General features: G+C 44.2%; 2 protein-coding genes across 2 annotated transcripts in view; both read left to right on the top strand.

Annotated features, from left to right (window-relative positions):
* The window catches only part of LOC133956380 (nuclear receptor coactivator 3-like), a 62,853-nt gene extending 56,236 nt beyond the window's left edge, over positions 1-6,617 (top strand). Inside the window, exons 16-23 of the mRNA XM_062391360.1 lie at positions 443-548; positions 629-800; positions 1,135-1,461; positions 1,785-1,883; positions 1,970-2,213; positions 2,441-2,618; positions 2,708-2,912; positions 3,933-6,617. Of these exons, the coding sequence (XP_062247344.1) occupies positions 443-548; positions 629-800; positions 1,135-1,461; positions 1,785-1,883; positions 1,970-2,213; positions 2,441-2,618; positions 2,708-2,912; positions 3,933-3,944 (1,343 nt within the window). The 3' untranslated portion in view covers positions 3,945-6,617. The remainder of the gene's footprint in view (positions 1-442; positions 549-628; positions 801-1,134; positions 1,462-1,784; positions 1,884-1,969; positions 2,214-2,440; positions 2,619-2,707; positions 2,913-3,932) is intronic.
* Positions 6,618-9,223: 2,606 nt separating this feature from the next.
* rbm38 (RNA binding motif protein 38) lies at positions 9,224-24,054 on the top strand. Its single transcript, XM_062392659.1, has 4 exons — positions 9,224-9,715; positions 11,503-11,626; positions 14,078-14,132; positions 23,492-24,054. The coding sequence occupies exons 1-4, from the start codon at positions 9,494-9,496 to the stop codon at positions 23,841-23,843; spliced, it is 753 nt and encodes a 250-aa protein (XP_062248643.1). The 5' UTR covers positions 9,224-9,493; the 3' UTR covers positions 23,844-24,054.
* Positions 24,055-25,079: the final 1,025 nt, after the last annotated feature.

Raw genomic sequence — 25,079 nt, forward strand, 5'->3', positions numbered from 1 at the left:
CAGATGTTTAACATGTCAAATGTTGGAGGACATGAAAGAGGCGGTGGTCTAGTGGTAGAAACTTGGACTATGGGCAGAGAAGGTCTCTGGTTCTTCTCTGGTTCGACTCCACGGAGACACAACAAAAGACGAACCTGGATTGATCTGTCCAAAAATCCAAGAGTCTCCCTACCCTGTCTAGTGCTCCTGAGCAAGGCACTTTACTCCCCCAACATCTGCTCCCCGAGCGCCGTACATGGTCGCTCACTGCTCTGTGTGTCCTGCACCAGATGGGTTAAAAGCAGAGGTTAAATTTCCCTACCTGCACAAATCTTAATCTGAATGTCTGTGTTAATGTTTCAGTCCATCCTCTGTAGAGTGTCTCAAAATGAGTGCACACCTAACCGAAAGAAACTTTTATTTTCATCATGTATTTGTGTAAAGAAGTGTCTTTGTGGTTAAGGTGGCTCCGGCGACATGGGCATGGGGATGGGCCCCTTTACCCAGCAGGGTCAACGCAACCCGTCCCCCTCGTGGCCGGACACCATGATGGGCATGGAAGGCAACAGGTCAGTGCAAGATCTCTTTCTGTGAATATTGGTAATTCATTATTTACCGTGCACTCACGCCGAGCTTCTCTGTGTTGTAGACGGCAGTTCGGCAGCACCTTAGATGATCTCCTGGTGCCTCCCACCACCAGCGAGGGTCAGAGCGACGAGCGGGCGCTCCTCGACCAGCTGGACTCTCTGCTGAACAACACCGACGGCATCGCTCTGGAGGAGATCGACCGAGCCCTGGGAATCCCAGACCTCGTCAGCCAGGTGAGGTCAAAAGAGAAAGATTCAAAAGATGGATAATCAACACGCTCGCCTGTGCGTTCTGTTACATTCCTTCAGAGGAAGTTTAAAAATAGATAGGTCTACATGTCATGACTCATAAGTGAACAATGAGAAATGACATTCATCATTAGTCATTTCAGTCATGACTCACCTTGTTTAGGCTGTTTCTCACTAAAGCCATAAAGATGAGCCCGGAGGGAGACATCTGTGCTGCTTAAAAAAAGACAATTAAGGAGCCAACCATTTGGAAATGAATCAATAAGATGGAGAAGTTTGACAAACTTCTCATTTTGTCCTGGTGTCCTATCTGCTTCAGAACCAGGGGCCAGAGCAGCAGCTGGAGCAGTTTCCAGGACAGGACCCTTCCATGGTGCTGGACCAGAAGCCGATCTATGGACAGGGCTATCCAGGACCCCCCACCATGCCGATGCAGTCCGGCTATGGAGGGAACCCCATGCAGGGGCAGGGCCAGCAGAGTGGATTTGGGCCCATGCTCTCACAGATGGGCCAAGGTGGCAGTTTCCCTGGTATGGGCGGAATGGGGGGGATGGGGCACCCTCGAGCCAACATGATGAGACCGAGGATGATGAGTGCCAACAAGCCCATGAGACTCCAGCTGCAGCAGAGGCTGCAGGGACAGCAGGTACGAGGACAGGAAGTGCATGGATTCAACAATTCACATTAAAGTACTTGGCCGAACTCACAAGTATTGTGTATTTAGTGTGTTCAAATTGGAACGATATCACACTTTAGGGTTGTACAGCTGAAGTGATGCCTGACACCGATTTTGTGCGACCACAAGGATTTAAGTCTGTTTTGTCGATTTTTTGTGTTTCAACTGCTTAAATATCGCATCATCAATATAGGAATTAGATTTATCTGTAAATATATGTTATGTAAGTGGGAGAAGGTCAGAGTACATTGGCTTCTTCAGCTTGAGGTTAATGTTCTTTTTTTCCTCCTCAGTTTATGAATCAGACGCGGCAGGGCATGGCGATCAAGATGGAGAACCCAGGGGGGAACCCTGGCATGAGGCCTGGAATGCAGCCTGCCATGGGAGGACAGGTAGAAGACAGAAACACTTTTAAAATATTATCATCTTAGTTTTCAAAGTTGTACACACGTACTAAGATTAGTCTTTGTCTTTACAGCAGGGCTTCATCAACGCTCAGATGATGGCTCAGCGCAGCAGGGAGATGGTCACCATGCAGATGAGGAGGCAGCGCATGATGATGCTGATGCAGCAGCAGCAGCAGGCGGCGGCAGCGGCTGCAGCAGCGGGAGGATTCAGTCCGCCTCCGAACGTCACAGCTCCTGGTGGCATGGACAACCCTATGGGGGGGCCAAACATGGGCCCGCCAGGCCCCCAGCAGTTTTCCTATGGTGGGAGCTATGGTGAGTCCAGTGAGCCTGGTGCTCGATAATAGTGCTGCCACCTGGTGGTGAGTCTGTGTGCTGCAGGGTACTCTCTTGTCTCTGTTTATGATATAAAAACTGAAGGTAAATTAAGTAAATAAGTATGAGAGATCACTAGCAGGCTACAGGGTCCTCATCTATAGTTATCGTTTGTATCAATTATCTATTGTCTGTGAAGAGATAAGTGAGCTGATTTATCTCCACAGGGATGGGTCAGCAAGGAGACCCCTCGTTCGGCCCCTCGGGCGCCAGTCCTCCTAACGCCATGATGCCGGGCCGCCTGGGACCACCGAACCCCATGATGCAACAGCACCCACAGGGCGGTCCCATGTACCAAGGGGCAGATATGAAAGGCTGGTCGCAGGGAGGCATGGGGCGCAACAGGTACCACATCAACCACACCTATGTTTTGTTTCTCCTCTTGAATGCACACAGTTTAACCCTTCATCCTTCCCGTTGCTCTTCTTCATCAGTTCGTACCCTCAGCAGCAGTTTGGGCAGCAGGGACCTCCGGGGCAGCAGCAGTTCGGGCAGCAGGGGAATCCGGGGCAGTATGGAGGCATGATGATGAACGGGGGAATGCCGGCCAGTGGAGGAGGGGGACACATGGGCCAGATGGGAGGACAGATGGGTATGAACCCGATGGTGATGGGACGCATGCCTATGGGCCCTGATCAGGTATGTTCACAGGGTAGAAGGGTCTGAACGCTCAATGGACAGGTTAACAAGTTGTGTTTAAACGATTCTGACCTGACCATATGTATAGTTACTGCTTGGTGTAATTTCTGATAACAATGTCGCTGTGAGAGATAAAATACGTCTAAACTGATATGAACTAATTTACAGTCTTTTAGAAGCAGTTACCAACTTTGTATTTTTCTCTCCCTCTGCTGTGGATTAGCAAAGAACCACAGAGCATGTTTCCATCTACGTGTTTGTATGCACGTCTGTGTGTAAAGAAGAGGAAAAAGTTGGTTTATGAATATAAGCAAAAAGTGCGAATGAAACTTAAAGGTCCCTTTTAAAACTTTTAACTTCGTGAAAAGATGAAAAATAGCCGGAGTCATTGAATGTCTGGAGCGACTCCTTAAATTGATTAATGGAGCAAAAATGCATCTACTTGTTTTTCACCGTTTGAGGTTTCACTGTCGCTCTTTCATCACATTATCTCTTCGCTCTTAGTTCTGTTCAGCTCCAGTTTAATGGCACCTGACTGGAGAAGTAGCAGCAGTTTATCTCAATGAATCCTAATATTTAAGAACAGATCAAACTTTGATTTAACAGTTTGACAGACATGAGGAACAAATGAGTTCTGTTCAGTTCAGCCTGTGAGACTCTACATTTTCTGCTCGATTGCAAAAGCTGATGCTCTTCAAATAAGATAAGAGACGGGTCTGATGAAATTGAACTTGCCTGGGACAACATTCATTTTATTTGTGTAATTCAAACTTTAAAAGCTTAAACTCATTGACTGATTAACTTTAGAAAGAGATCTATGTATCAATCAAGGACGGAGGTCCCCCCCCCCCCTTGCTTAACTTATATTGACAGGAAGAACAATTACAGATAAGCCTTTCAATGTGCAAACACTGCTGTCAGTGCTGTTTTAAGATAAACTTGACATAATATTTGCGTCTTGTTTTGACAGCAGAGAAATACTTAATTAACGTTTTATGCCCTTTCTTCCCTTTTCTCTAGAAATACTGCTGAACCTGGCGACAGGAGCATTTATCTCACTGTGATTCAGAGACGGGACACAGCTGCAGCACTGGAGTGTGTGTGGAGGATCAGGTGGCGTGTGTTGAGTGAGTGTGTGTGTGAGTGTGTGTGTACGTGTGCAGTGCTGCGCTCTCACCAGACGGGGGAGTGAAGTTCCTTTCCTTTGGACACATGGCCAGTAGCGATGTGAGGAAAAATCGACAGAGAGACACACACAGGGTTCATGAAAATCAGGAACACTGTGACTCATTCACACACATGAAGACTGTCAGACAGCTCCGGGGCTCCTCGTGTGGACTGTAGTTCTAACAATCCTCTCTGTACGAGCAGTGTGCGTGCCTCAGTAAACGCACAGCTCGCTGGACCAAACCAGTGAAGGTGGGCAGGCATTTGCATCGATCATGAACTCGGACAAAACGTGTGCGGATCCCCTCTCCTTCGTCGAATGTACCACAAAGCCGTGTTCAGATTTCCTTCTCCTTGTCTCTGAACTTTGTGGGATTTTCTCAAATTTGCCATCTCCCTCTGCTGCTCCTGGAAGAAATATCTGCGAAGAAAAAACAAAAACCCCGGTCTCTAGACAACGAGCCATCAGATTGTGACACTCAGATGAATGTCATGAAGCAGTAGCACATTGTTTGGCTCCTCCAGGACACTGCTGGGCTGAAGTACGACTGATTTACTTGTTGGCTGATTGCACTTTAAGGAAAGGCCAACATCGAAAGGATTGTGGCAATATAGAGGCCTTTACCCAAGAAATGATACATAGCAGCAGACGTTTACTGTTTATTTTCGTGTGTGTTTTCCTCTCCGAGAAATGGGGGCTGTTGACTGGGAATGGGTAACCATGCTGATCTTTGTTCTAAAGCGGGAACCAGTAGAAAGGCAGTAAGCACAGATGTTATCCTCTCTTCTACAGCGGAGCGACTTTATTACAACCCAGAGAAATTCTTAGTTTTAAAGTCGTTTTAAACAAAAGATCATTTGGACTTTTGATTAATGTTCAAATCTCCGCTTATATTTATACAGAATCGGGAGGAGGGCGTTTTATCATTCCAGAGGTGATTTTTAAAATCCAGATATTTTGGTTATTTTGCACCAATTTCCAGTGTTGCAGAAATTCAAAGTATAGTCGGTGATTAAATTGATATATCTGACACACACACACACACTGAGAGGAAGTGTGAGTGTTCAATGTAGCCGTGCAGATTTCTAGCAATAATCCTTCCTCCTGGTTTTCCTCTGAGGACAAAGCTAAAGCATCATCTACTCAAAGCGACGGTACTGCAGTATTAGACGTGATGTCTCGTTTTCTTCGGAGCCGTTTTATTCCTTTGTTTGTCTGTGAATATGAATTGTAAATATGCTTCAAATGTACTATATATAAATATATATATGCTTTTGTAGGTCACATACTGTTTTTGCACAGATTGTAAGGCTTGATATTTAAAATTGTAATTTTCTTATTCCGTCATAGGTCAGCTTTTATTTCCAGTAGTTAAGCCACCGGTTGTCAAGGAGGTTTGTGAACGGTGTGGGTGGATTCTCTCTCACGCTGCCGCTCTCTCTCTTTACTCAGACATAGTCGTAGCTGAACAGGTGCTAGCGAGTAATTATCTCTTGAATAAATTATTTTTTCCTTTGGCAAAAAAAAAAAAAAAAAATCCAACACAAAATATGCCTGTATACGAAAAAGAGTTGACACATGATTGTGTTTGGCTTCAAGGGACCCAGTTGTCTTATCTGTATGTGAGGTTGATGATTTCATTTTGTTTTTCGTTCTGATCCTGAATCTCATGCTTCCACACGTGAGCTTCACTCCTCCTGAGATTTCTGTGCTTTGGCTTTTCCTGATTTCGGCCTCAGATATGAGAATTTGGAAATCAGCAGTTTAACTGTGTTTGTTGGTTTGTTCACAGATGTTTGTTTTTTTTGCATCCTGATGGAAGCGACACAAGAAAGCATTTAAATCCCATAACGGACTGTTTCCATTTTTTTGTTGACATTTTGAGTTTTGCCTTTTATTTCAACGTGTTTCCTGTGAAGCTTCTTGTTCAGAAATCTACCTTCGAAAGGCAACACGCTCAATCCAAAGATTTTTGTTTGTCATTCTGCGGTGCGTAGAAAACAGTTCCTGACGTAGATCGTGCAAGTTCTCATGTGTGCTTTTATTGTTGCACATAACCTATGATATACATTGAACTAAATATGTTTAATTGCATATATTATATCCCCCCCCCCTCCATATGAGATAGAGTAGAGACCAGTCTGCTGAGGTAGTTTTGACTTTTTGTTTGTGCTTGTTTCTTCCTTCCTGTAGAACTTACACCCGGTTGAATTGTGGTGCTGCAAACGGTTATTTCACCTGAGAATGTCTTGAGCGGAGAGGACTCATGATCGATGTCATTATGTCTCAGACCAGTAGCTCGGAGTTTGTCAGTTTTGTTTCTTGTTTTTTTTCCAAATCCTGATCTCTATGAAGAATATGAAAGATTGATCTACAAGTATTAAGAAAATGCCTGTGTTTTGCTTAAAGAAAAAGAGAAGACACATCTGGGAATCTTACAGTCATAACTACAGGATGTAAAATACTATTGCGTTTTTTTCTTACCTTGTTCCTTGATGTTGATATCGATGTAAATATAAATTTATATTTAAACATTACACTGTCCCTGCTGTTTTATTGCTTGTTATATCACATTGTGCAGAAATGGATTCAGATATTGAAGGACATCTGTGTGGCACATCCTCAAAAAGACTCTCGGTGACATTCACATCCATGCCGCAGTCTGCAGCCTCGAGTTCATCTGCCGCTAACACTCGTTTTTAATCACAACACTTTTATCCACTCACAGATTTAAAGAGATTTCCAAACTCAAGGTCAACCCCGACTGTTTGTGTAAAGACTCCCTCAACCCTTCACACGAACACCAACTACCAAAAGAAAATGTTTTATTATTCCATCATTGTTTTTCTAATCTACACGAATTGTTTGGATTTTGGTATGACTGTGTTTCTCCATTACTTTGGTCCAGAATCAAACATCTCGAGAAACTAATTTGCGATGAAACTTGTTCAGACATCAAAATGGTTTGAATCCTAATGACTTAGTTACCATGAATTCTTTGGCATTTCCTCCATGATGCATCATGATGTTTGACATTTGTGGTTATGTCTCAACATCTGTTCAACGTACCGCCATGAAAACTGATTCTCGCTCTCATGCTCCCCTCAAGAGGACATCTCGCCATCAGAAGAAATACATTTTAATTTGTAGATTTGTTTTTATTAAAAATTATGCTTATTATTAGGAATTATTTCCAATTAATGGCAAATAACACTCTAATATGCCTCAGTTATGCAAATTGTCTAATGCTAACATAATAAAACACAAAGATGGCAATAATAATAATATGAATAGATTTCAAAAAACACCTTTAAATACAGCTCAAAGTGCTTCACAAAAAATAAAACAAAGTAAAAGCAATAAAAGATATGAACAGGTATGCAAAACAATAAAGACATTACAAAGTTATTATTAGAACCAAAAGAGGATAAATAATAAGCTAATAAAGAACCGTGGCAAAACAAATCTGATGAATATGGTAAATATTATATTTATTAAGGAACAACAGTAGCTTTGTCTTAAAGAGCACAATGACTTTACAATGAAGTTCAAGCATTAGCTCAAGTTACTAAAGTCAGAAATGTCACTTCCCAAACCCACTGTGGCTTTAGAATCCTATTACATCACGATGACCAATTACTGACTTAAAATTTGCTACATGCTATATAGCTGTACATTATGAAAAACACATATTTCAAAATTACATGAAAATAATCTGGATTGACAGTAATTTCATCAATAAACTACGTCGTATCAGCAGGAGACCCCTCAAAGACTTTACTCTCCCTCAAACAGTAGTCAAACAAGTTAAAAGTAATGAATAAATAAATAAAAACCAAAGCTCTGCTTTCATAAAAATCATGAATTAAAAATGAGACATCTGGTGTCTAATTTTAACCGGGGATCTCGGCAGAAATAAAAGATGCTCCAACAAAGTCTGTGGAGACTTTTAGGTTCTGGGTTTTGAAAGCCTTCAGAATCAAAACGATCACAGTCTTGTGGGTTTTTCACGTAGAAGGAATTCACTTTGGTGTTTTGATGCATAATCATGAAGATGAGAGGAAAAAAGATAAAGGTGAAATATAAAGACATTTTTTTTTTTTTCAGTAAAAGGTTTCACAGTCTCCAGTGCAGACAGTGAAGACAACAAATACATATTCTTCATATAATCCTGTAGGGCTCAGCAATATGGTCAAAAGTACAATCAAGATAAAAATGTTTATTTCAGCTGATTATGTGTAAAACCTCCTCACTTGTGCATACATAAGCATAAGTTTACTGAACTTTTGGTTTGTCACTATTGATTCAAATGTATTTTCAATAATTCTTGTCATTGTATTATGATTCATCCTTAATAATCCTCATTCTGTTCTGTTCGTGCTGTTTTTCTTTCACTACTGCCATGTGTGGGGGGTTTCCTGTGTATGTGTGTACGTGTGCGCGCGTGTGTGTCTGTGTGTGTTTACATACTTGTTTTTGTGCCTTGTCAGGACTTTTTCCTGAATAAACACTACCTTATCAGGACCTTGGGGGAGCAATGCTCTGTCCTAATGAGGTCAAGCTAGAGGTCCTGGTTAAGTTTAGTGGTAAGATGTAACTTGTGTTTAGGTTAAGTTTAGGGTAAGGCCTGGATTGGTTAAGGTTCACGTTATGTATCAGGGTTTAGCTGGGCTGTCCACAATGAATGGAAGTCAATGCAAAGTCCTAACAAGGAGAGCTTTGCAAATGAAGGCTTACAACTAGGTTTTCGGTTTGGGCATGAGTTAGAGTTGTAATGGTTACTGCATGTGTGTGAATGTGTTTCACCTATTACTTACAGTTTATTGTGGGGACCCTACGTCTTTTTATATTGTCATATTATGGGAACAAAAATCAAGTACCCATAATGTAAATTTTAAAGTGAAGATATATTTCAAGGTTAGGTTAATGTTAGGTTTAGGTGATGCTAAGGGTTAAGGTTCGTTTATGTGGTTAAGGTTAGAGTTAGTGTGCAGGAAGTGAATGTAAGTCAATGTGATGTCCTCTGAAGTCATGGAGACACCGTATGTGTGTCTGTGTGCGTGTGTGTCAGCAGCAGCAGGGTGGAGCAGGAGGCGGGACGCTCCAATGAAAAAGACGCACCGCCCGTCCATTGGAGCAGACGCGCAGTGGGCGCAGGCAGGACGCGCCTCCAGAAGCTTAAAGACTGATGTTTTTTTCCAGGACACGAGACAAGAGGGAGGGAGACACCTGTCGGGAGGACGGTACATCCAGGCGCTGCGTGAGAAACATCTGGAGGCTGCGTGTTTATAGACATGGACGCGCGGTTGTCGTCGCTGTAGCCTCTCGGTGACCGAGGCGCGTAAAGTTGTGTTTCTTTGTGCCATCCCCATCTCCCGCTGCTCTCTCCGTTTGTCTCTCTCCATCAAGCCGCATGAGTTCTCCGCTGTTTGTGGGTCAGCTGCTCGGGGTCCCGTTAGAAATAATGCACCCCACCATGGAGAAGGACACAACTTACACCAAGATCTTTGTCGGCGGGCTGCCCTATCACACCAACGACGCGTCACTTCGGAAATATTTCGAGAGTTTCGGGGACATCGACGAGGCGGTGGTGATCACGGACAAGCAGACAGGGAAATCCAGAGGATACGGCTTTGTGAGTTCATCCAATGTTTGTCTGGTGGAGCAGAAAGTGAAATGTGGATTTAACAGCTTCTCTGGAGGGGGGGGGGGGGGGGGGGGGCAGTTCCAGTCAGTAAAGGGGTTAAAACGACCTTATCATGAAAGTTAATTGTATTCTTATTAATCTCCTGGTTATGATCACTGTCTCCTGCAGTTTTATGTTTTGTCTTCATGAGCCTCGGAGCTGCACACACTGACACTTTGTTCCAGCTGCAGCCATGTGCGATGTGTCTGGTGGTGGCAGTCACATGCTCGAGGCATGAGTAGCAGGTTATTTCTTAAATGTGTGTCATCAATTATCTCTGGAGTCCCAAAGTCCAAACACACACACACACACACACACACACACACACACACACACACACACACACACACGCACACACAGAGACACACACAGCACAAAGAGAGACATCTGTCCACAGCTGCACCAGTTTATACCAACTCAAGGGGATCTTTGTGTGTGTGTGTGTGTGTGTGTGTGTGTGTGTGTGTGTGTGTGTGGACCATTTGGAGCCCACAACCAAAGTGAGGACATTGTGACTTTGTGAGGACATGTTGGCAGGTCCTCACAAATTTAAATGGCTGTTTTAGGGTTCAGGTTAGGATGAGGGGCCATGGGCACCATCTATAACTATGTCGTTTTTATATATATATATTGTTATATTACGGCCTCAGAAAATATTAGGGTTAGGTATTTAGTTGTGAGGGTTAAGGTTAGGACGAGGGGCTGGCAAATACATTGTGCCAATGAATGTCCTCAATAATATAGAAGTACAAGTGTGTGTGTGTGTTTGTGTGTGGAGAGGGTGAGGGGGGTGTCTTTGTTCACAGAGGTGTGACATGTCAGTTGGCTCTGCAAGATAAGGCAGCAGTAGTTTCATTTTGACTTCCTCCCTCTTAGCCCCCCCCCCTCCCCCACCCCCCTCAGCTTGGATGATTTTATGTTGTTCGTGTGTGTGACTGTGAGTTTGTGCATTCCAAGACCAAAAAAAAGGCAGAGAGGAATTTGTGTGTTCTGTACTCTGACCCCTGAACAGAGCAAATTATCCCTGCCTCGCCGTGGCCAGTGAGCCAATCAGCTGAGGTGATGAGTGTGTGTTGTGTTGCACCGCCCCCCCCCCCAAGTGGTCTTTAATTCCCAGCAGCAGCTTCTTGAACGATTTCAGACCACCTGGTTTGCATGAGAGTCAAGAGTCTGATGCTGTGAAACAAAAGCAAGCGTGGCCGCTTGGTTTCCAGTGGCCCGTTTCTTGGTGGTTTAGTTGTGTACAGACTATGTGTGTGTGTGTGTGTGTGTGTGTGTGTAGCTGCACTGTGTGTGTCCTCACCTTCTCCACTCCTTCCCACTGCTATCTGCCCACACGTCGACTCACTCCCTCAAGGAAGAATCCAGTATCTCATCCTTGGCAGCCCAGTGTGAAAAAAAACAACGAATCTGCCTCCTACGTATCAGCCCACACCAGAGCGTACACACAGCCGACGCTCCACTGGAAGCACTAAAACACTCTTAATTGCTGTCACCATGAAGTGCAGTCAGTGTTTCCTCATGCTTTCAGCTAAAAGATTGAATCATTTGAGGAGAGACTAGGACAGCGGCTCCCCGAGGGCCGCCCCGCTCTGGGTCTGTTGCTTCATCGGAGCGCTCATGTCAGGATCACACCCTCCGCTCCGGATAGAGAAGCTTTCACATGATGCGATGATGTTGCCTAAAGAGTTTAACCAGAGTGATGTTAATGTGAGATGCTGTGACATTGTCAACAGGTGACCATGGTGGACAGAGGGGCGGCGGAGCAGGCGTGCAAAGACCCGAACCCCATCATCGACGGCAGGAAGGCCAACGTGAACCTGGCGTACCTGGGAGCCAAACCTCGCAGCTCGCAGACAAGTAAGTGTGTGAGATCACAGCTGAACACGCAGGATCACAGAGCAGCTTTCAACCACGGTTCACACCAATACTACAAATCATGTAACTTAAAGGGAATGACACCGGTACTCTGATTACTTTCTGATTTCCCCACGCTGTCTGTCACTCCCAATCCCAGTAAAACAGGTCAATAGGAGTAGGAGCTCCGCCCAACAGTCCCCCTAGAAATCCACATGTAAATTCTAAAGATGTGGATTTTGATCTGGACCTGCACCTGACCCACGTTGCAAACACTAATGGATATCAGTTCCTTAAATATGCCCCAATTTTCTTTCATCAAGAGGAATCGGTGAAAACGTCAAAAAACAAGTCAATGTGGTAATAGGTCCAATAGTTTTTAAGAAATCCAGCTAAATAATTGACAAAAAGCATAATCACCTTGGCAGGGGTAATTCTTTGTCTTGTTAAAGTTTGTGAGTCATTCAAACCTCTAACATGTTCATGCATGGATTGTAATTCTCCAGTATCTAATGTCGTAAGTCAAACTATGAAAACTGGCCCCAGACAGTTAATATATTACTTTTGAAGTTCCCTCAATGTTATGCTACCATCACATGATCATGAATTTGAGAGATAATTATTGTGGTGTTTTGATTTTTAATGGAGAATTGAGGTAGTAGCTGCAGATAGAAAACATGGAAAGGGAGGGAGGGGGGGTGGGGGAGGGAGGGAGGAGCATGATGTGCAACAATGGTTCCGAGCAGAAAAACAAACCTTACAACAACACTGACTGTGTTTATATGTGCACTAGTTTCTCCTCTTTGTGTTGCACATGCAAACACCAGACCCTGGTTTCGGGGACCTGGATATGATCGGTGGAATCCTCCAACAGAAACCAGGATTACTGAAGCAAAGTAAACACCTGATCCAGGTTCTTCTTCTGCCTCTCTCAGATGTGACAGCAGATAATAGTTAAGCAGAATAAAAATACACTTTAAACTCTTAACTCTTAAATCTGAGGGTTTCCTGAAGCGCTTTGAGAATAACTGGTGTTTACAAAAACTTTAATTTGTCAGCCTCTGAAGCAGATAGACATAACGTTAAACAAACATGCAATAGCCTAAACATTTGACTTTTATTGTAAATCATTTCCTTAAACATGTGATGGTGAATGACTTGACGTGAATGAGGAAGACCCCTAAACCAAATGAAAAGTCAAATTGTATCGTCACTTTTGTTTTGATGAATACAGTGTTGAGCTACATGCAGGTTGAGCTGTAGAGCCATTGTATCACACCTGCAGCTGGACTATAAAACATCGGTATTTGAGATATGAGTTATCGACTTTTAAACATCTTATCCCTCAAACCGTGATGCTAATGTGTGTGGAAACAGTGGTCACCCCAAGACAACAAAGCAACTTTGGTGAGAAAATTATAGAAGCAGCTAAATGGCCTCCTTGTTGGTTTTAAAGCTTCGCTGAAATAAATGGAAACCCATAGAAAATCAATCTAAAGTGTAATAAATGAACAAATTTGAGGTTGGTGGGATAAAACATGCAAAACCACTGGTAGGCTCATCACCCAGCCGAGTGTCTCTGCTCATTCCCACCATACATCCGCACAGCTTTCATGCCGCCGGTGCTTTTTTCAAGCGTACCAGCAGCGAACACGCTTTCCCCCCTCCGATGTTTTCACTGCTTCTCCCTCGCTGCCTCACTTAATGCTCGCTGGCTGAAATACCACAGAGTGTAGGTGTGATTGACAAACAACCACTGACTGTGTGTCCCTATTCCTGGACCAGTGCTGCGACGCAACTCCCCCAGCACGCAGCTGATGGGAGATGGCAGCGCTTGGTATTTTGCTGCGCTCTCTTGAGCGTCAGCGAGAGAAAGGGAGAGAGAGAGAGAGAGAGAATAAGAAGAGCGAGAGGGAACGAGACTGTTAAGACTGTCTCTGCTTTGTCCTGGCAAAGAAAGGAAACGTGCATTTAGACGTGTGCACGAACAAAAGAGGAGGGCTGATGAAGTCATGAGTCTGTACAGTAAGCGGGAGGAAGGAGTGAATAGCTGCAGGAATGTGGAGACGAAGCGAGAGGGGGGGGGGGTAGAGAGGAGTCGGATAAGTTTCTCCTTTCTTACTCATCCTCAGCTGATTCCTGGTGAACTCTGGAGGCAGCGAGGTCACAGATGTTTGTGAGCAATAGCAATATTTGTGTGAGCATTTCGAGTGTATGTGTGTGTTAGTGTGTGTGTTTGTGTGTGTGTGTGTGTGTGCCAACAGTCTGTGATTCCCTGGTATACATGCTAACATCTGAGACAAACACGCAGAGACAGAGAGCGAGAGAATCGGCTCTGTCCTTGTCCGCCCGTCTCTTTCATCGCGTGTGCTGCAGATCGCTAAAACATCCCCACGGCCTCTCTCTCTCTCCCCCTCTCCCTCTCTCACTCTCTCTCTCTCTCTTTGTCTGCAGGTCTCTCTGTTGGAGTTCAGCAAGTCCATCCTACGTGGGCTCAGAGGCAATATGGGTAAGATGGAGAAGAATCAATACCTCTCTTTCCACCTCTCTCCCTCACCTCACCTCACCTGCCTCCTCCTCCTCTTCCTCCTCCTCTTCCTCCTCCTCCTCCTCCTCCTCCTCAACATGATACACTTCACTCCTCCGTCCTTGACATTTGTGTGAGCTCTGCCTCCTGCTCGGGGTTTTGTGTTGGTTGGTGCCACTCTGCAACGTGAGACAAAGAAGAAGAAGCCCCATTTGTTGTCACAGCACAAATGACGCTTGTTTAAACGGCGCTTCAAACACACAGTCTTTTCTTTTTAGCCGTGTCTGCACAATGTATTTGGATTGGTCTTGTGTTGTCTCTCCGTCTTTCTGCCTTATTAAACTCATGAGGAGCTCAATTCTGGATTTCTCTCACGCATGACTTGGGCTTCACTGAGGCACCGAACCATTTAGTCAAACTTCCCTACATCGCTTTTCATTTGCCTTCTCTATCGCCACACACACACACACAAACACACAAACACACACACACACACACACAAACATGCTCACGCTTCTAAACACAGTGCTGCCATTACCTCTCACATAATATCTTCTCACATTGGTGCACACAGAGATTGTTGCATGAATCCATGTAGGCTTTTGTGATTTTGGTAACCGGGTGTATTGGGTCAGTGTTTCCCAACCTGAAGGGTCAGCACCCCCACAAGAGGTCACCAGATTAATATAAGGTTAGGCTAATCCCATACGTTTGTAATCCAAAATGATGTTGACCCAGATGTTGACCCAGCTTTGTATCAGGAGTAAACTCTGTCCATGCTTACACACTTGAAAACGCCTGTCACATTAGGGTTACTATTATGACCATTCATGTGTCACTGGCATGTCTGTGCTGGTTTTAACAGGAAGCTGATTGTCTACTCTGCAGTTTGTTGCTTAGTTATTGAAAATATGGTAAAAAGTAAGCGCAGGAGTTTCTTTTCTCAGACCGACAACGAGCTGGAACTGTTACTGACAGTTTGTGTTTGTCGAGTCGTGGCTGATGAGAACCAAACAGGAAGTGAATGCAGGGTCATCCCTTCCTAACGTCTCTGTTTCTGCCCGTTAAGACCACAACGCAGCCCCTGAAGTTTTCAAACTATGTCGGGGGGGCCAGCAGTCTTTTCCAAACTTCTCTGTTTGAGGTGCCCAGGATCAGCTTGTTGTTTCCCAGGATCCTGATCTGCCTGGTAACTCACATGAATCAACATGCGAAGGCCTCCATGAGTTTCAGTGTGAACAGAAAACGTAATGACTAAGTTTGCTGAGTGAAACTTGGAGGGTGATTCACTCGCTGTCTGCTGCAGGCTCAGGAGAAACACTGCAGGTCGAGCTCAGCAGCTTCTCATTGTGTAAGTGGAGCAGAGCTGACTCTTCTGACTACTCTTACTCAGATTGACTCAGATATTCTGTGTTTCACGGTTCCTGAGGTGAAACTGTCATCCAGTATCACAGCTGTCGGTTGTGTGTGCATCGACTCTGCAGGCATCACTTCAAATTTGAGGTTCTGGATTTCTCTGGATTTTCTCTTTAGTTTCAGAAGTTAAAGAGTAGAACTGTGTTTTCTCTAGAGGATGTAGTGGTTTGGAAAACGGACTTTCTGCAGGACGACAAGTTTGGATCCTGCAGCTACAGAAATGCCCATTTAAAAACCTCAACTGCTCTCAGTGCTATTAATATTGCAGTTCTCAATTTGTGATTTGTGAATGAGGGATGAGGGAATTGAGGCTGACCCAGATGAGTCGATGAATGAGTGATGATGGGCTGATTGGAAGTCTCCCACAGTGAGGGAGGACAGTCGGAGCAGAAGGAGTCTCTGTTCGTCTCTGCTTCAAATCACACCTGAAGTGTAACAGGGAAAAATATCACCTGGCACACCAACACTAACACTAACCTGAAAGACACTCACGGACACGGTGTTGCTTTGTTTTTTATTGTGTAGAAACACCTGCTTATTCAAACGTTAAGCTGTTTGTGACAATTGTGTGTCTGAGCTACTCCGATGGGATGTGCTGCTTTTATCAGACCTGTGTGATTGTAGCAAGGTTATCTTTAGGTTTTGGACTCTAGGTTAGACAAGGTTGTGTGCATGTGTTTGTCTGTGTGTGTGTGTGTGTGTGTGTGTGAGTGTGAGTGTGTGTGTGTGTCCTCCTAATGTAAATCATTATATTTTAGGTTTGAAGACATTTTTTTAGATTATGGTTAATGTTAGGGTTTAAAATTTAGTTTAAGGTGTAGGTTAAGTTAAGTTTGAGATGTAGGTTAAGTGTTAGGGTCAGACAATGATTAAGGAAATCATTGAATGTGTTTGTGTGTGTTTTGGTGTGTGTGTGTGTGAAATGAGTTGAGAGGGTATCTCCAGATGATGTGTTGTTCACGTTCCTCTTCAAACAAACCTCACTGTGAAGCAGAAATCGAAACGATCAGTGGAAGATGTGTCCTGTGAATCTGGTCGAGTTTCGATGTTTGATAATGTTCTGATGGAAAAGGCCATCTCTGTAGAAGAAGAAGTGAAACCAACATGTTTCACCTCTGCAGATTCACTATGGCACAGCTGCAAGATGTGGTGACGTTTGGATGAATTTCTTCTCAACAGAAACTTACCTATGATCTCTGTCAGCGTCAAATCAACACATAACAGAAAAAGCTCTCTGACGTTTGTCTAAATCGTCAGGTGACAATTGACTTATCCTCTAAAATTCATAAACAACAGAAACGGCATGTTTCAACAGGCGTAATCACAGCCGCAGCCGGTCGAACCTGTACGCTCGTCTGTTTTAGTTCATGTGAACTAGTTTGCGTTTGTCCAGATCTTTCTGCTCCGAGGCTGCATGTGTCTTTGACATGATCAGTATGACTGCAGTCAGCTTCAAACATCTCTGAGCTCAGTGAGGGCGTTTCAAAGGAGCAAGCTCGAGGTTCAAACCGGTCTGTGCAGCTGATAAAGAAAAGGAGCATTTCTCCATCTTTCATCACAGAAGGATGTTAAAGTATCCAGCTTTAAATTGTGTTCATTGACATAGAGCATAATTGCGTTCACAGAGAATTCACATATTTTAATTGTAAAATAAAAGAATCAAGATGGAACAATAACATTTCAGCAGCAACATAAAACAGTGGCACACCCACATCTTCAACGCCCAACAGGTCAATTCAAGCTTCACCAAATTTCACATACATAAATGTAGGTCTGCTAGAGGTCTGACACTCACACATGGCTCTGCCTCCACACTCACACAGTAAATAACAAAGATAAACACAGATAAAGTCAAACACAGCAGGCCTCTGTCTGCCGCTTGGGCATATTTGCTTTGAGTTTTAATATGACAGAGGACGGGCTGGTGCTAAGTGTGGCTCTGAGTTACAGCTGAAGGATGGCGGTGGAGGGGGGGGGGGGTTCTGTCACTCATGGGGGCTTGTTGTTGCCTTTAGCGCCCGGCACATCGGCACGAGCACTTGGCGGAAGAAAAACTCTTCTTTTATTTCTTGTTTTGTGAGATAGAGACCGAGAGAGTGAGAGAGAGGAAGGAGACAGAAGTGGTGTGAGACTGAGGGGTGGCGGTGGCAGGGGCAGGGACTTCCTGTTCAGGGTGCGTGGGGGGGGCATCACACACACCTGTGGCCTTGTGTAGCAGCAGCTTTGGGGGGTCGGTGGTAGACGAGACGCGGAGAACCAGTGGCTCTGGAAACAGCCTCCGTGGGCGCCGACACGTTTGTTAAACTAATTTGTTCGCTCTTCCTCTGTCTCCTCTTTGTCTTCCTCCCCCTGCACACGATGTTTTTTCCTCACCTGCTTCTTCTCCTCCTCCTCTTCTTCTCTCTCAGCCGGTACTGTTAGTCTCTCGGTCAGGAGGGGGTTGAGGTAGTTGACGAGTCCTCGGGTGTATTGTCCTCTTATACCCAGGGACGCAATTAAGGAGAGGCAGAAATTAGGAGAGACCCTTCTGTTGCATGATTTGAAAAAAAAAGGATCATATTTGAAGCTTTTCACAGAACATCGAGCTCCTGTTGTGTTCGGTTCAACTCAATTGTATTTGACTTGTGGCATTTTACAGAGTGAAGTGGAGACAGAGGAGAAAAAAAACAGACTTTTGACGGAAACACTGTGAAGTTGTGTGTTAAATGATGATAATTTGCATCTGCACTTTTAGTTTTTTCAGTTTTAAACTGTTCTTGTTTTTTCTGTTTTTTGAATATGCCTTTTAACGCTAAACTCTGCTCCTGCTCCTCTTTTAACGCTGCATTTTGCAAAAACACATCAATCCTTGATTGAACATTATTGTTAACTATTATTTAAGGTAAAAGATTTTCTACTGCAGGCACCACTTAATAAAAATTATTTCAACTGCAAAGACAAGAGCGAGGCGAGAAGCAGAGAGAGAGAGAAGACTCTTTTCGGGGCAGATGTTGATATGATTTTAGAAGGTAAAGAATTTCTGCCAGTTTAGTGCCACACATCACAAAGTTAATTTGAATTTATCTCATCTAACAAATGACTCATTCAAATGTGCAACAAGTGAAATTGAAACATAAAATATTTTGATCCATTAAACCGACGTGTTCATGCAAGATTAACGCTGTTTGCACATCTTATCTCAGACATGTGGAAATGAACAGGACGTCCACTGACAATGATTTGTGCAGCACCATTAGGAGAACAGAGCCGGTCTCATTCCACACAGACTCCCTTCTCTCTCTCCAGCAGTACCCAAGGTCAGGTTGTAGATAAAGGGAAAACTCACAGATCATTGTATAGCATCTACGCCTAGGGAGACTTTCACACTTAATTCAAACACCTACATGTAACATAGAGGGTCAGTGTCTCCAGTCTTGCGTGGACGTGTTGTTGGAATTGGTGACGCAAGGTGACGGTTGAGACATCAGCTACTGCCGGACTTCTCCTTTCACCAGCTTCCGGAAAAACAATTCGGCTCATCTTCTCCACATCGTGCTGCAGTCTCCATATTATTTCTATTAATCAAATTGAAGTGCATTTCTTGCTCGCTGATATGAGAGCTGAGTGTCCTGCGCTGATGTTGGCCTTTCTGTCTGTCACCCTCCCTCAAGCTGTGTGTGTGTGTGTGTGTGTGTGTGTGTGTGTGTGTGTGTGTGTGTGTGTGTGTGTGTGTGTGTGTGTGTGTGTGTGTGTGTGTGTGTGTGTGGCAAGAGGACGGGGGGGTCATATGTGTGTGCGTCTCCATGAGTGTGTGTTAGTGTCTTTGACTCACCCTCCTCACATCCTTCATCTGAACTATTAAAAGCGTGTCTGTCCTGAGGCATGAAGGATACGATGGCTGATCCTTCACCCCTCAGCTCCTCTCCCTCCCACTCACTCCTCGCTCAAGGAGTCCACGACCTTGACCCACGACGGATAAAACAACAACAGCAGAACTGCAGATGTTTCATTTCTTTATTTTTTTTATTTCATTCCCCGTCACTCAGTACACCCTCTGTCTCTTTAATCCTGGTTCTGAGGAAGGACAGTGAGGGGGAGTGCAGCAGAGGAAGCTGCTGGCTACGAGGGAGTAAACCCAGAGAGGGGATGGAGAGGGGAGTCAGTGGAGGTTATTCTGCTCTCATGGGTCTGTTAGTGAGCGTACACCCATGCAGCTGCGCCAATTAGCCCTGCCATGTCTGAAACCCCCCCTTCAACACACACACACACACACACACACACAAACACACAAACACTCCTCTTCTGAGCTGCACACAACCTGTTAATTGTGGATTGTGGATATGTGCTTTGTGATTCATGTCTGTGTGTGTGTGTGAGAGTGTTTGCGTGCATGTCTGTCTACACCCCCTGTGTTTGTGTGTGTGTACATACATAAGTATAAATGTGTGTTTGACAGCCAGCGATGATGCCAGGCACGGAGAGGAGAGAGGCGAGGCGAAGCTCCCTCTCGTACGATGCCACTGTCACATTGCATCAGTCAGGGTCGGTGCAGGCGGTGCAGGCAGGCAGGCAGCGGCACACAGCCGTGGAAATGACACTGCACTTCTGCTCCGGGAGACGAGCGGAGGGAGCGAGGAGAGACGGGATGAAGAGAGAAGCGTTGTTAGCTCCAGCTTTGTTTTGACTTCACGTTGGGGCGTCTCGTTTGTCTGCAGGTTTGATCTTTGACAGGGCGCTGCAGAAAAACTTGATTTTCTCACCGAGCTTCTTACTGTGAGCGATGGACGCGTAATGTTCTGCCACGGTTTGATACGTTTTGGGTTATTTGACGTGAGAGATGTGGGACGAGGCTCAGCTGGAAGGAGATGAAGTTATTTCTGTGCACCAGTCAGCAAAGTAACTATCAAGTAACTACCGAGTACTTTCAACCCACTCAACTACTTGAGTTCAATTTTTAAGGTATTAAAATATCTTAATTCAGTGCAACTTTATACTTCTAAGCCATCATCTCTCAAAATATTTTTAGTTCACTTGTTTAAAGGAAAGATAGAATATAATATAATACAATTTAATGAAATACATTTAAAGTTATGCACAGGGTACAATGAAATGAAGTACTTTCCAGAGACTGTGCACGAAGATGGATGAAATGACAGCTCCTCAAAACTGAAGCCAAAGCATTTCAATCGCCCCCTGGTGGATGGCCAAGGTACAGCTCAGCTCATGAACCACGTTTCGTCCAAGATACAAGATACATTTATTGGTCCCACAGACATGACATGCAAATGGGGGAAAATTTGTCCTCTGCTTTTGACCCATCTGGTGAACACAGGAGGACACACAGAGCAGTGGGCAGCCATGCACGGCTGCCGGGAGGTGTTGTGGGAGTAAGGTGCCTTGCTCAGGGGCACAGGAGTCCTCTTGGACTTTTGAACAGATCCAGGTGTTGTCCGCCGTGGAATCGAACCAGAGACCATCCAGTCTGATTTTCTGCCCATAGTCCAATTTTTCTGCGACTAGTCCAACGCCTCTCCCCTCTCCATGTTAGCAAATGGGACATCGACCCAACTAAAAATGTCATAATACACGTCAAATGAATATTGTGTCCATACGTCTTGCTTCTGATGTAAGTTAGTAAAGAGTTGGAGTTGGTTCCTCTCTGTCTGGGGCATTTGAATTAGGTGAAGGGACTGTGTGTGGAATGAGACTCACAACTGATCAAATGTGTGTATCGATGGGACCTAAAGCGGCTCCATCCCATGATCGCTACTGTGAAGGCTCAGTGCAAGCATATTGGGCTTAATTTCTCGATGGTGGCGTCGTGTCATCCATCTTTATCTGTTAATGGTTAGTTTAAAACAGTTAAAACGAGAAATACAATAAAATAAAGAAATATAAATGCACAGAAATACGTCAGATTAACATGTATAACCTATTAGGTAAGTTTAAATGACTTTATAATAACATAAGGACATTGGAATGCATTGGCAGGTGTAGTTTACTTACTGGTGTGTGTCTTTGTGTGTTGTGTATACAGCCGAGTTTGTGTGAACGGGCCCCAGTGTCTGTGTTTGTTGTGTAATCACGCCTGATTCCTGCCCTCACTGTTTACGGATAAGCAGCAGTCGCCACGCGCCGCTCTGATCACCTGCTCCGGTCGCCGTCAGGTTAATGTCTTTTTAGTGCGCATGTTAAATACTGTAATGTTGTGTTGCTTTAAAGTGCAGCAGCAACACAACCTGGAGCTTCCGATGTGATCACGGCTGATGTTGCCAGATGTAACTGAGACATTTCAGGTTAAGTGGGCAGCCTCGGGCAAGGGCATGACTGAAAACAGGAGGACAGGGGAGCGCCGTCTTCTCTCATTACTTTCGGAGTTACAACAATCTCGTGTGTGTGTCTGTGTGTGTGTGTCTGTGTGGTTGATCTACACTCAGAGTTTCATTTTGAAGTATGTTGATATTTCATTTGGAACAAAGCGTTTTCTTTTCTCTTTCTCGGGCCGTGTGCTAATTAAACTTAAACACAAGGGACGAGGTCTATTTAAAGGCGACAGCAACACTGCTGCTAATTGCTCTTAAAGGAGGAAGAAGCCTTTACAGGACTCTGGTTTTTACTATTTCCTTCGCCAATGAAGGGTTTTCGTCTGTTTACGTCTGAGTTGTTTGATAGTTTGCAGGATTACGCAAAAAATACAGAGCTGATTTTCATGAAATGATGTAGAGGGCTTTCCCAAGAAAATAAATCACTTATTTGGGGCGGATCCAGGAAACTCTCTCATAGTTTTTTTACATTTTCACTGATAACAAATGTTGATGAACAAAGTCAGGCGTATTCAGTGGGACCGATTTAAATACAAATCTAGATCTAGTGAATTCTTATGTCTTTCCAGAGGGCGACTGTTGGACCTTGGCGGAGACATCCTCTTCTAGTTAGGTTTATAAATAGACGAAGCAGTTAGTGAAGAGTTTTCTGGCTGTTGTTAAAATGATATCTGATGATCAGATCAGACCTCAGCAGAAGCAGCGAGTGGCAGCTCCGAACACATAAAGCAGATTGTTCTGCCATCGCCTTTCGGATATTCAGACGCATGTTTGAATGAGGTCAGGCCTCTGTGTGTTTTGGTGTGTGTGTGTGTGTCTAATCCTATATTTGTGTGAAACTCGCTCAGTCTTCTTTCATTTATCCTCTTTCATCTATTTGCTCTAAATTAGAAACAGTAACATTTATTATAATTTACACGTAATGATTATTTTCACTGATTTATTTCTTGCTTAGATGATTGATTGTTTGGTCTATTTAAGTCAGAGAATAATGAAAATCTGTCAAGCTGATGTTTATTAATCAGTTATTTTTCCAGGTCAACATTCAAAAATAGAAAAATAAATCTTCTTTTATTAGCAGGTGTAGAAAAATAGCAAATATTAGCATTTGAGAAGCTTCAGTACAGAAAATGTTGTCATGTAATTTTTGATTTAAAAATTACAGGAACAATGAATCTATACTCAAAGTGTTTTCTGGTTCGCAAATGTGGGAATTTGCTGTTTCCTTTTTTTGAATGATAATAAATTGCATCTCAATCATTTCTGGCGGTCGTTCAGAAGAAAAAGACCCAAAACTCTTTAACTGTAGAAAACTGTGATGGAGGTTATTTGTTTGTTTGCAATATTATGCAAAAACTACCCAATCATTAAATTGTATGGAGAGGTGGGGCCGGAACTAATCAAGAACCTATTGGATTTTTTTTCCAGCAATGGTTCAGGCAGCAGATCCAGGATTTTTTCTGTGTTTTTCAAGATTTTCATTGATTTCTCTCAGAATAATTTATGGATTTTGACAAAGAAATATTAAGTGTATGTAGAGTTTATGCAGCTTGGTGCAGATCATTCGATTCAGCTCTTCTTTTTAAATCTCTGGTGCTAACCCTGGTTCCTCTGTCTGTCCAGGCTCACCCAGCAGTACGTCTACCCCCAGGCGTTCCTCCAGCCCAGCCTGGTGCTGCAGTCCCAGCTCAGCCCCACAGCAGCGGCCCTCTCCTCCCCTTATCTGGACTACAGCTCCGCCTACAGCCACTACACCCCCACAGGACTGGAGCAGTACCCTTACAGCCCCTCGCCATCCCCCTCTGGTGGCTACCTCAGCTACAGCTTCTCCCCTGGCACACCGGCGTCCTCTCTCGCGGCGTCCCTGACCCCTCCGGCCTCCATGCCCCCTCCACTGGCTGCACTCACCGCCATGTCTGCTGCCCCGCAGGCCTTCCTCCACTACCCCCTGCACCAGCCCGACCGCATGCAGTGAGCTGCCCTGAGAAAAGAGGATCAGTGGCGGTGGATGGAGTGACGATTCAAAGACAGCCTGACTGTTGAGCTGTGTCGTCATCGGGATGAGACTAAATCACCAGGAAGAGAGTGTGATGTAATCAAAGGGCTTTTAGAAAACACTCGCATTCCTGTTTCTTTCTTTTTTTATATATAATATTGTTGAAATAAATGTTTTATTGTTTCATCAGCATATGATCTGAATGTTTTTTACTAAATGGCAGAAGTCAGGGCCTGGAGTGGGTTTACTGGTAATCTCCTGGACGTGTCTCTCACACCGTTGACCCTCAGTGTGGAGGTCGGAGGCTACCGGAGAGTTCACGGGTAAAGACAATGAGGAATAAGTCTGCTTGACATGATGCTGCGGCGGCAGTTTCTCCGTACGCTACCGAGCCCAACGCTGGATATCAGCCAAGCTGGGAGCCGCCTCCTCTCCCAGAAACACAGGTCCAATTACCTGCTCATCAAAGGTTACATGTGTGTCTATGGCCTTAGAGATCTCTCTCCCTCCATACCGGCTTCAATCTGCCATTTTTTATTAGTGTCTCATCTCAAATGAACAAAATGGTTGTTGTTCTCCCTTTTGTTCCTCTGATCCACCACTGCAAGGTTATTACACACAGTTTAACAGAATATGCAATTATGACGATGAAGGATAAGCATGAACAAAGTAGGCAGCACTGGTCGTTGTATTGTTTTTATTTGCTACTGTTAGAATCTTACTCAGAGAAAGACTTTGTTAACACTGAAAACATCATAATAGTCGTCAGATGGCGTTCCGGTATTTCTCATCATTTAGGATGTTTAAATAACACAGCCATCCATACATATCAAGTACATTTGTTTTGATGTAGGTGTCAAGAAGTAAATGTTGTGGGTGTATGAGTATAATTTGTGTCTGTGTGTGTGTGTGACAGAGAAATAGAGCGATGATGCAGTAATCACCAGTGTGAGGACCAAGATTCTTCTCCAGCTCATTGTACTGGTCAGAGGTGAGAGATGTTTCAGCGATGACAACTGGAGTCTCTCGGTGCTGTGGCACCACATCAGTGGTTATGAACCAAGCCATACATCAAATATGCAAAATAAAATGAATATTTCTGAAACAAAGTACATGGCATTGCTCTCTGAGTGTCGGGTGACAGTCATTGTGGTAAATATCCCACTGGGGTTAATAAAGCGCTATCAGCTGTATCTAACATCTGCTGCATGCGTC

This window comes from Platichthys flesus, chromosome 7 (genome assembly GCF_949316205.1).
Source record: "Platichthys flesus chromosome 7, fPlaFle2.1, whole genome shotgun sequence".
NCBI lineage: Eukaryota > Metazoa > Chordata > Actinopteri > Pleuronectiformes > Pleuronectidae > Platichthys > Platichthys flesus.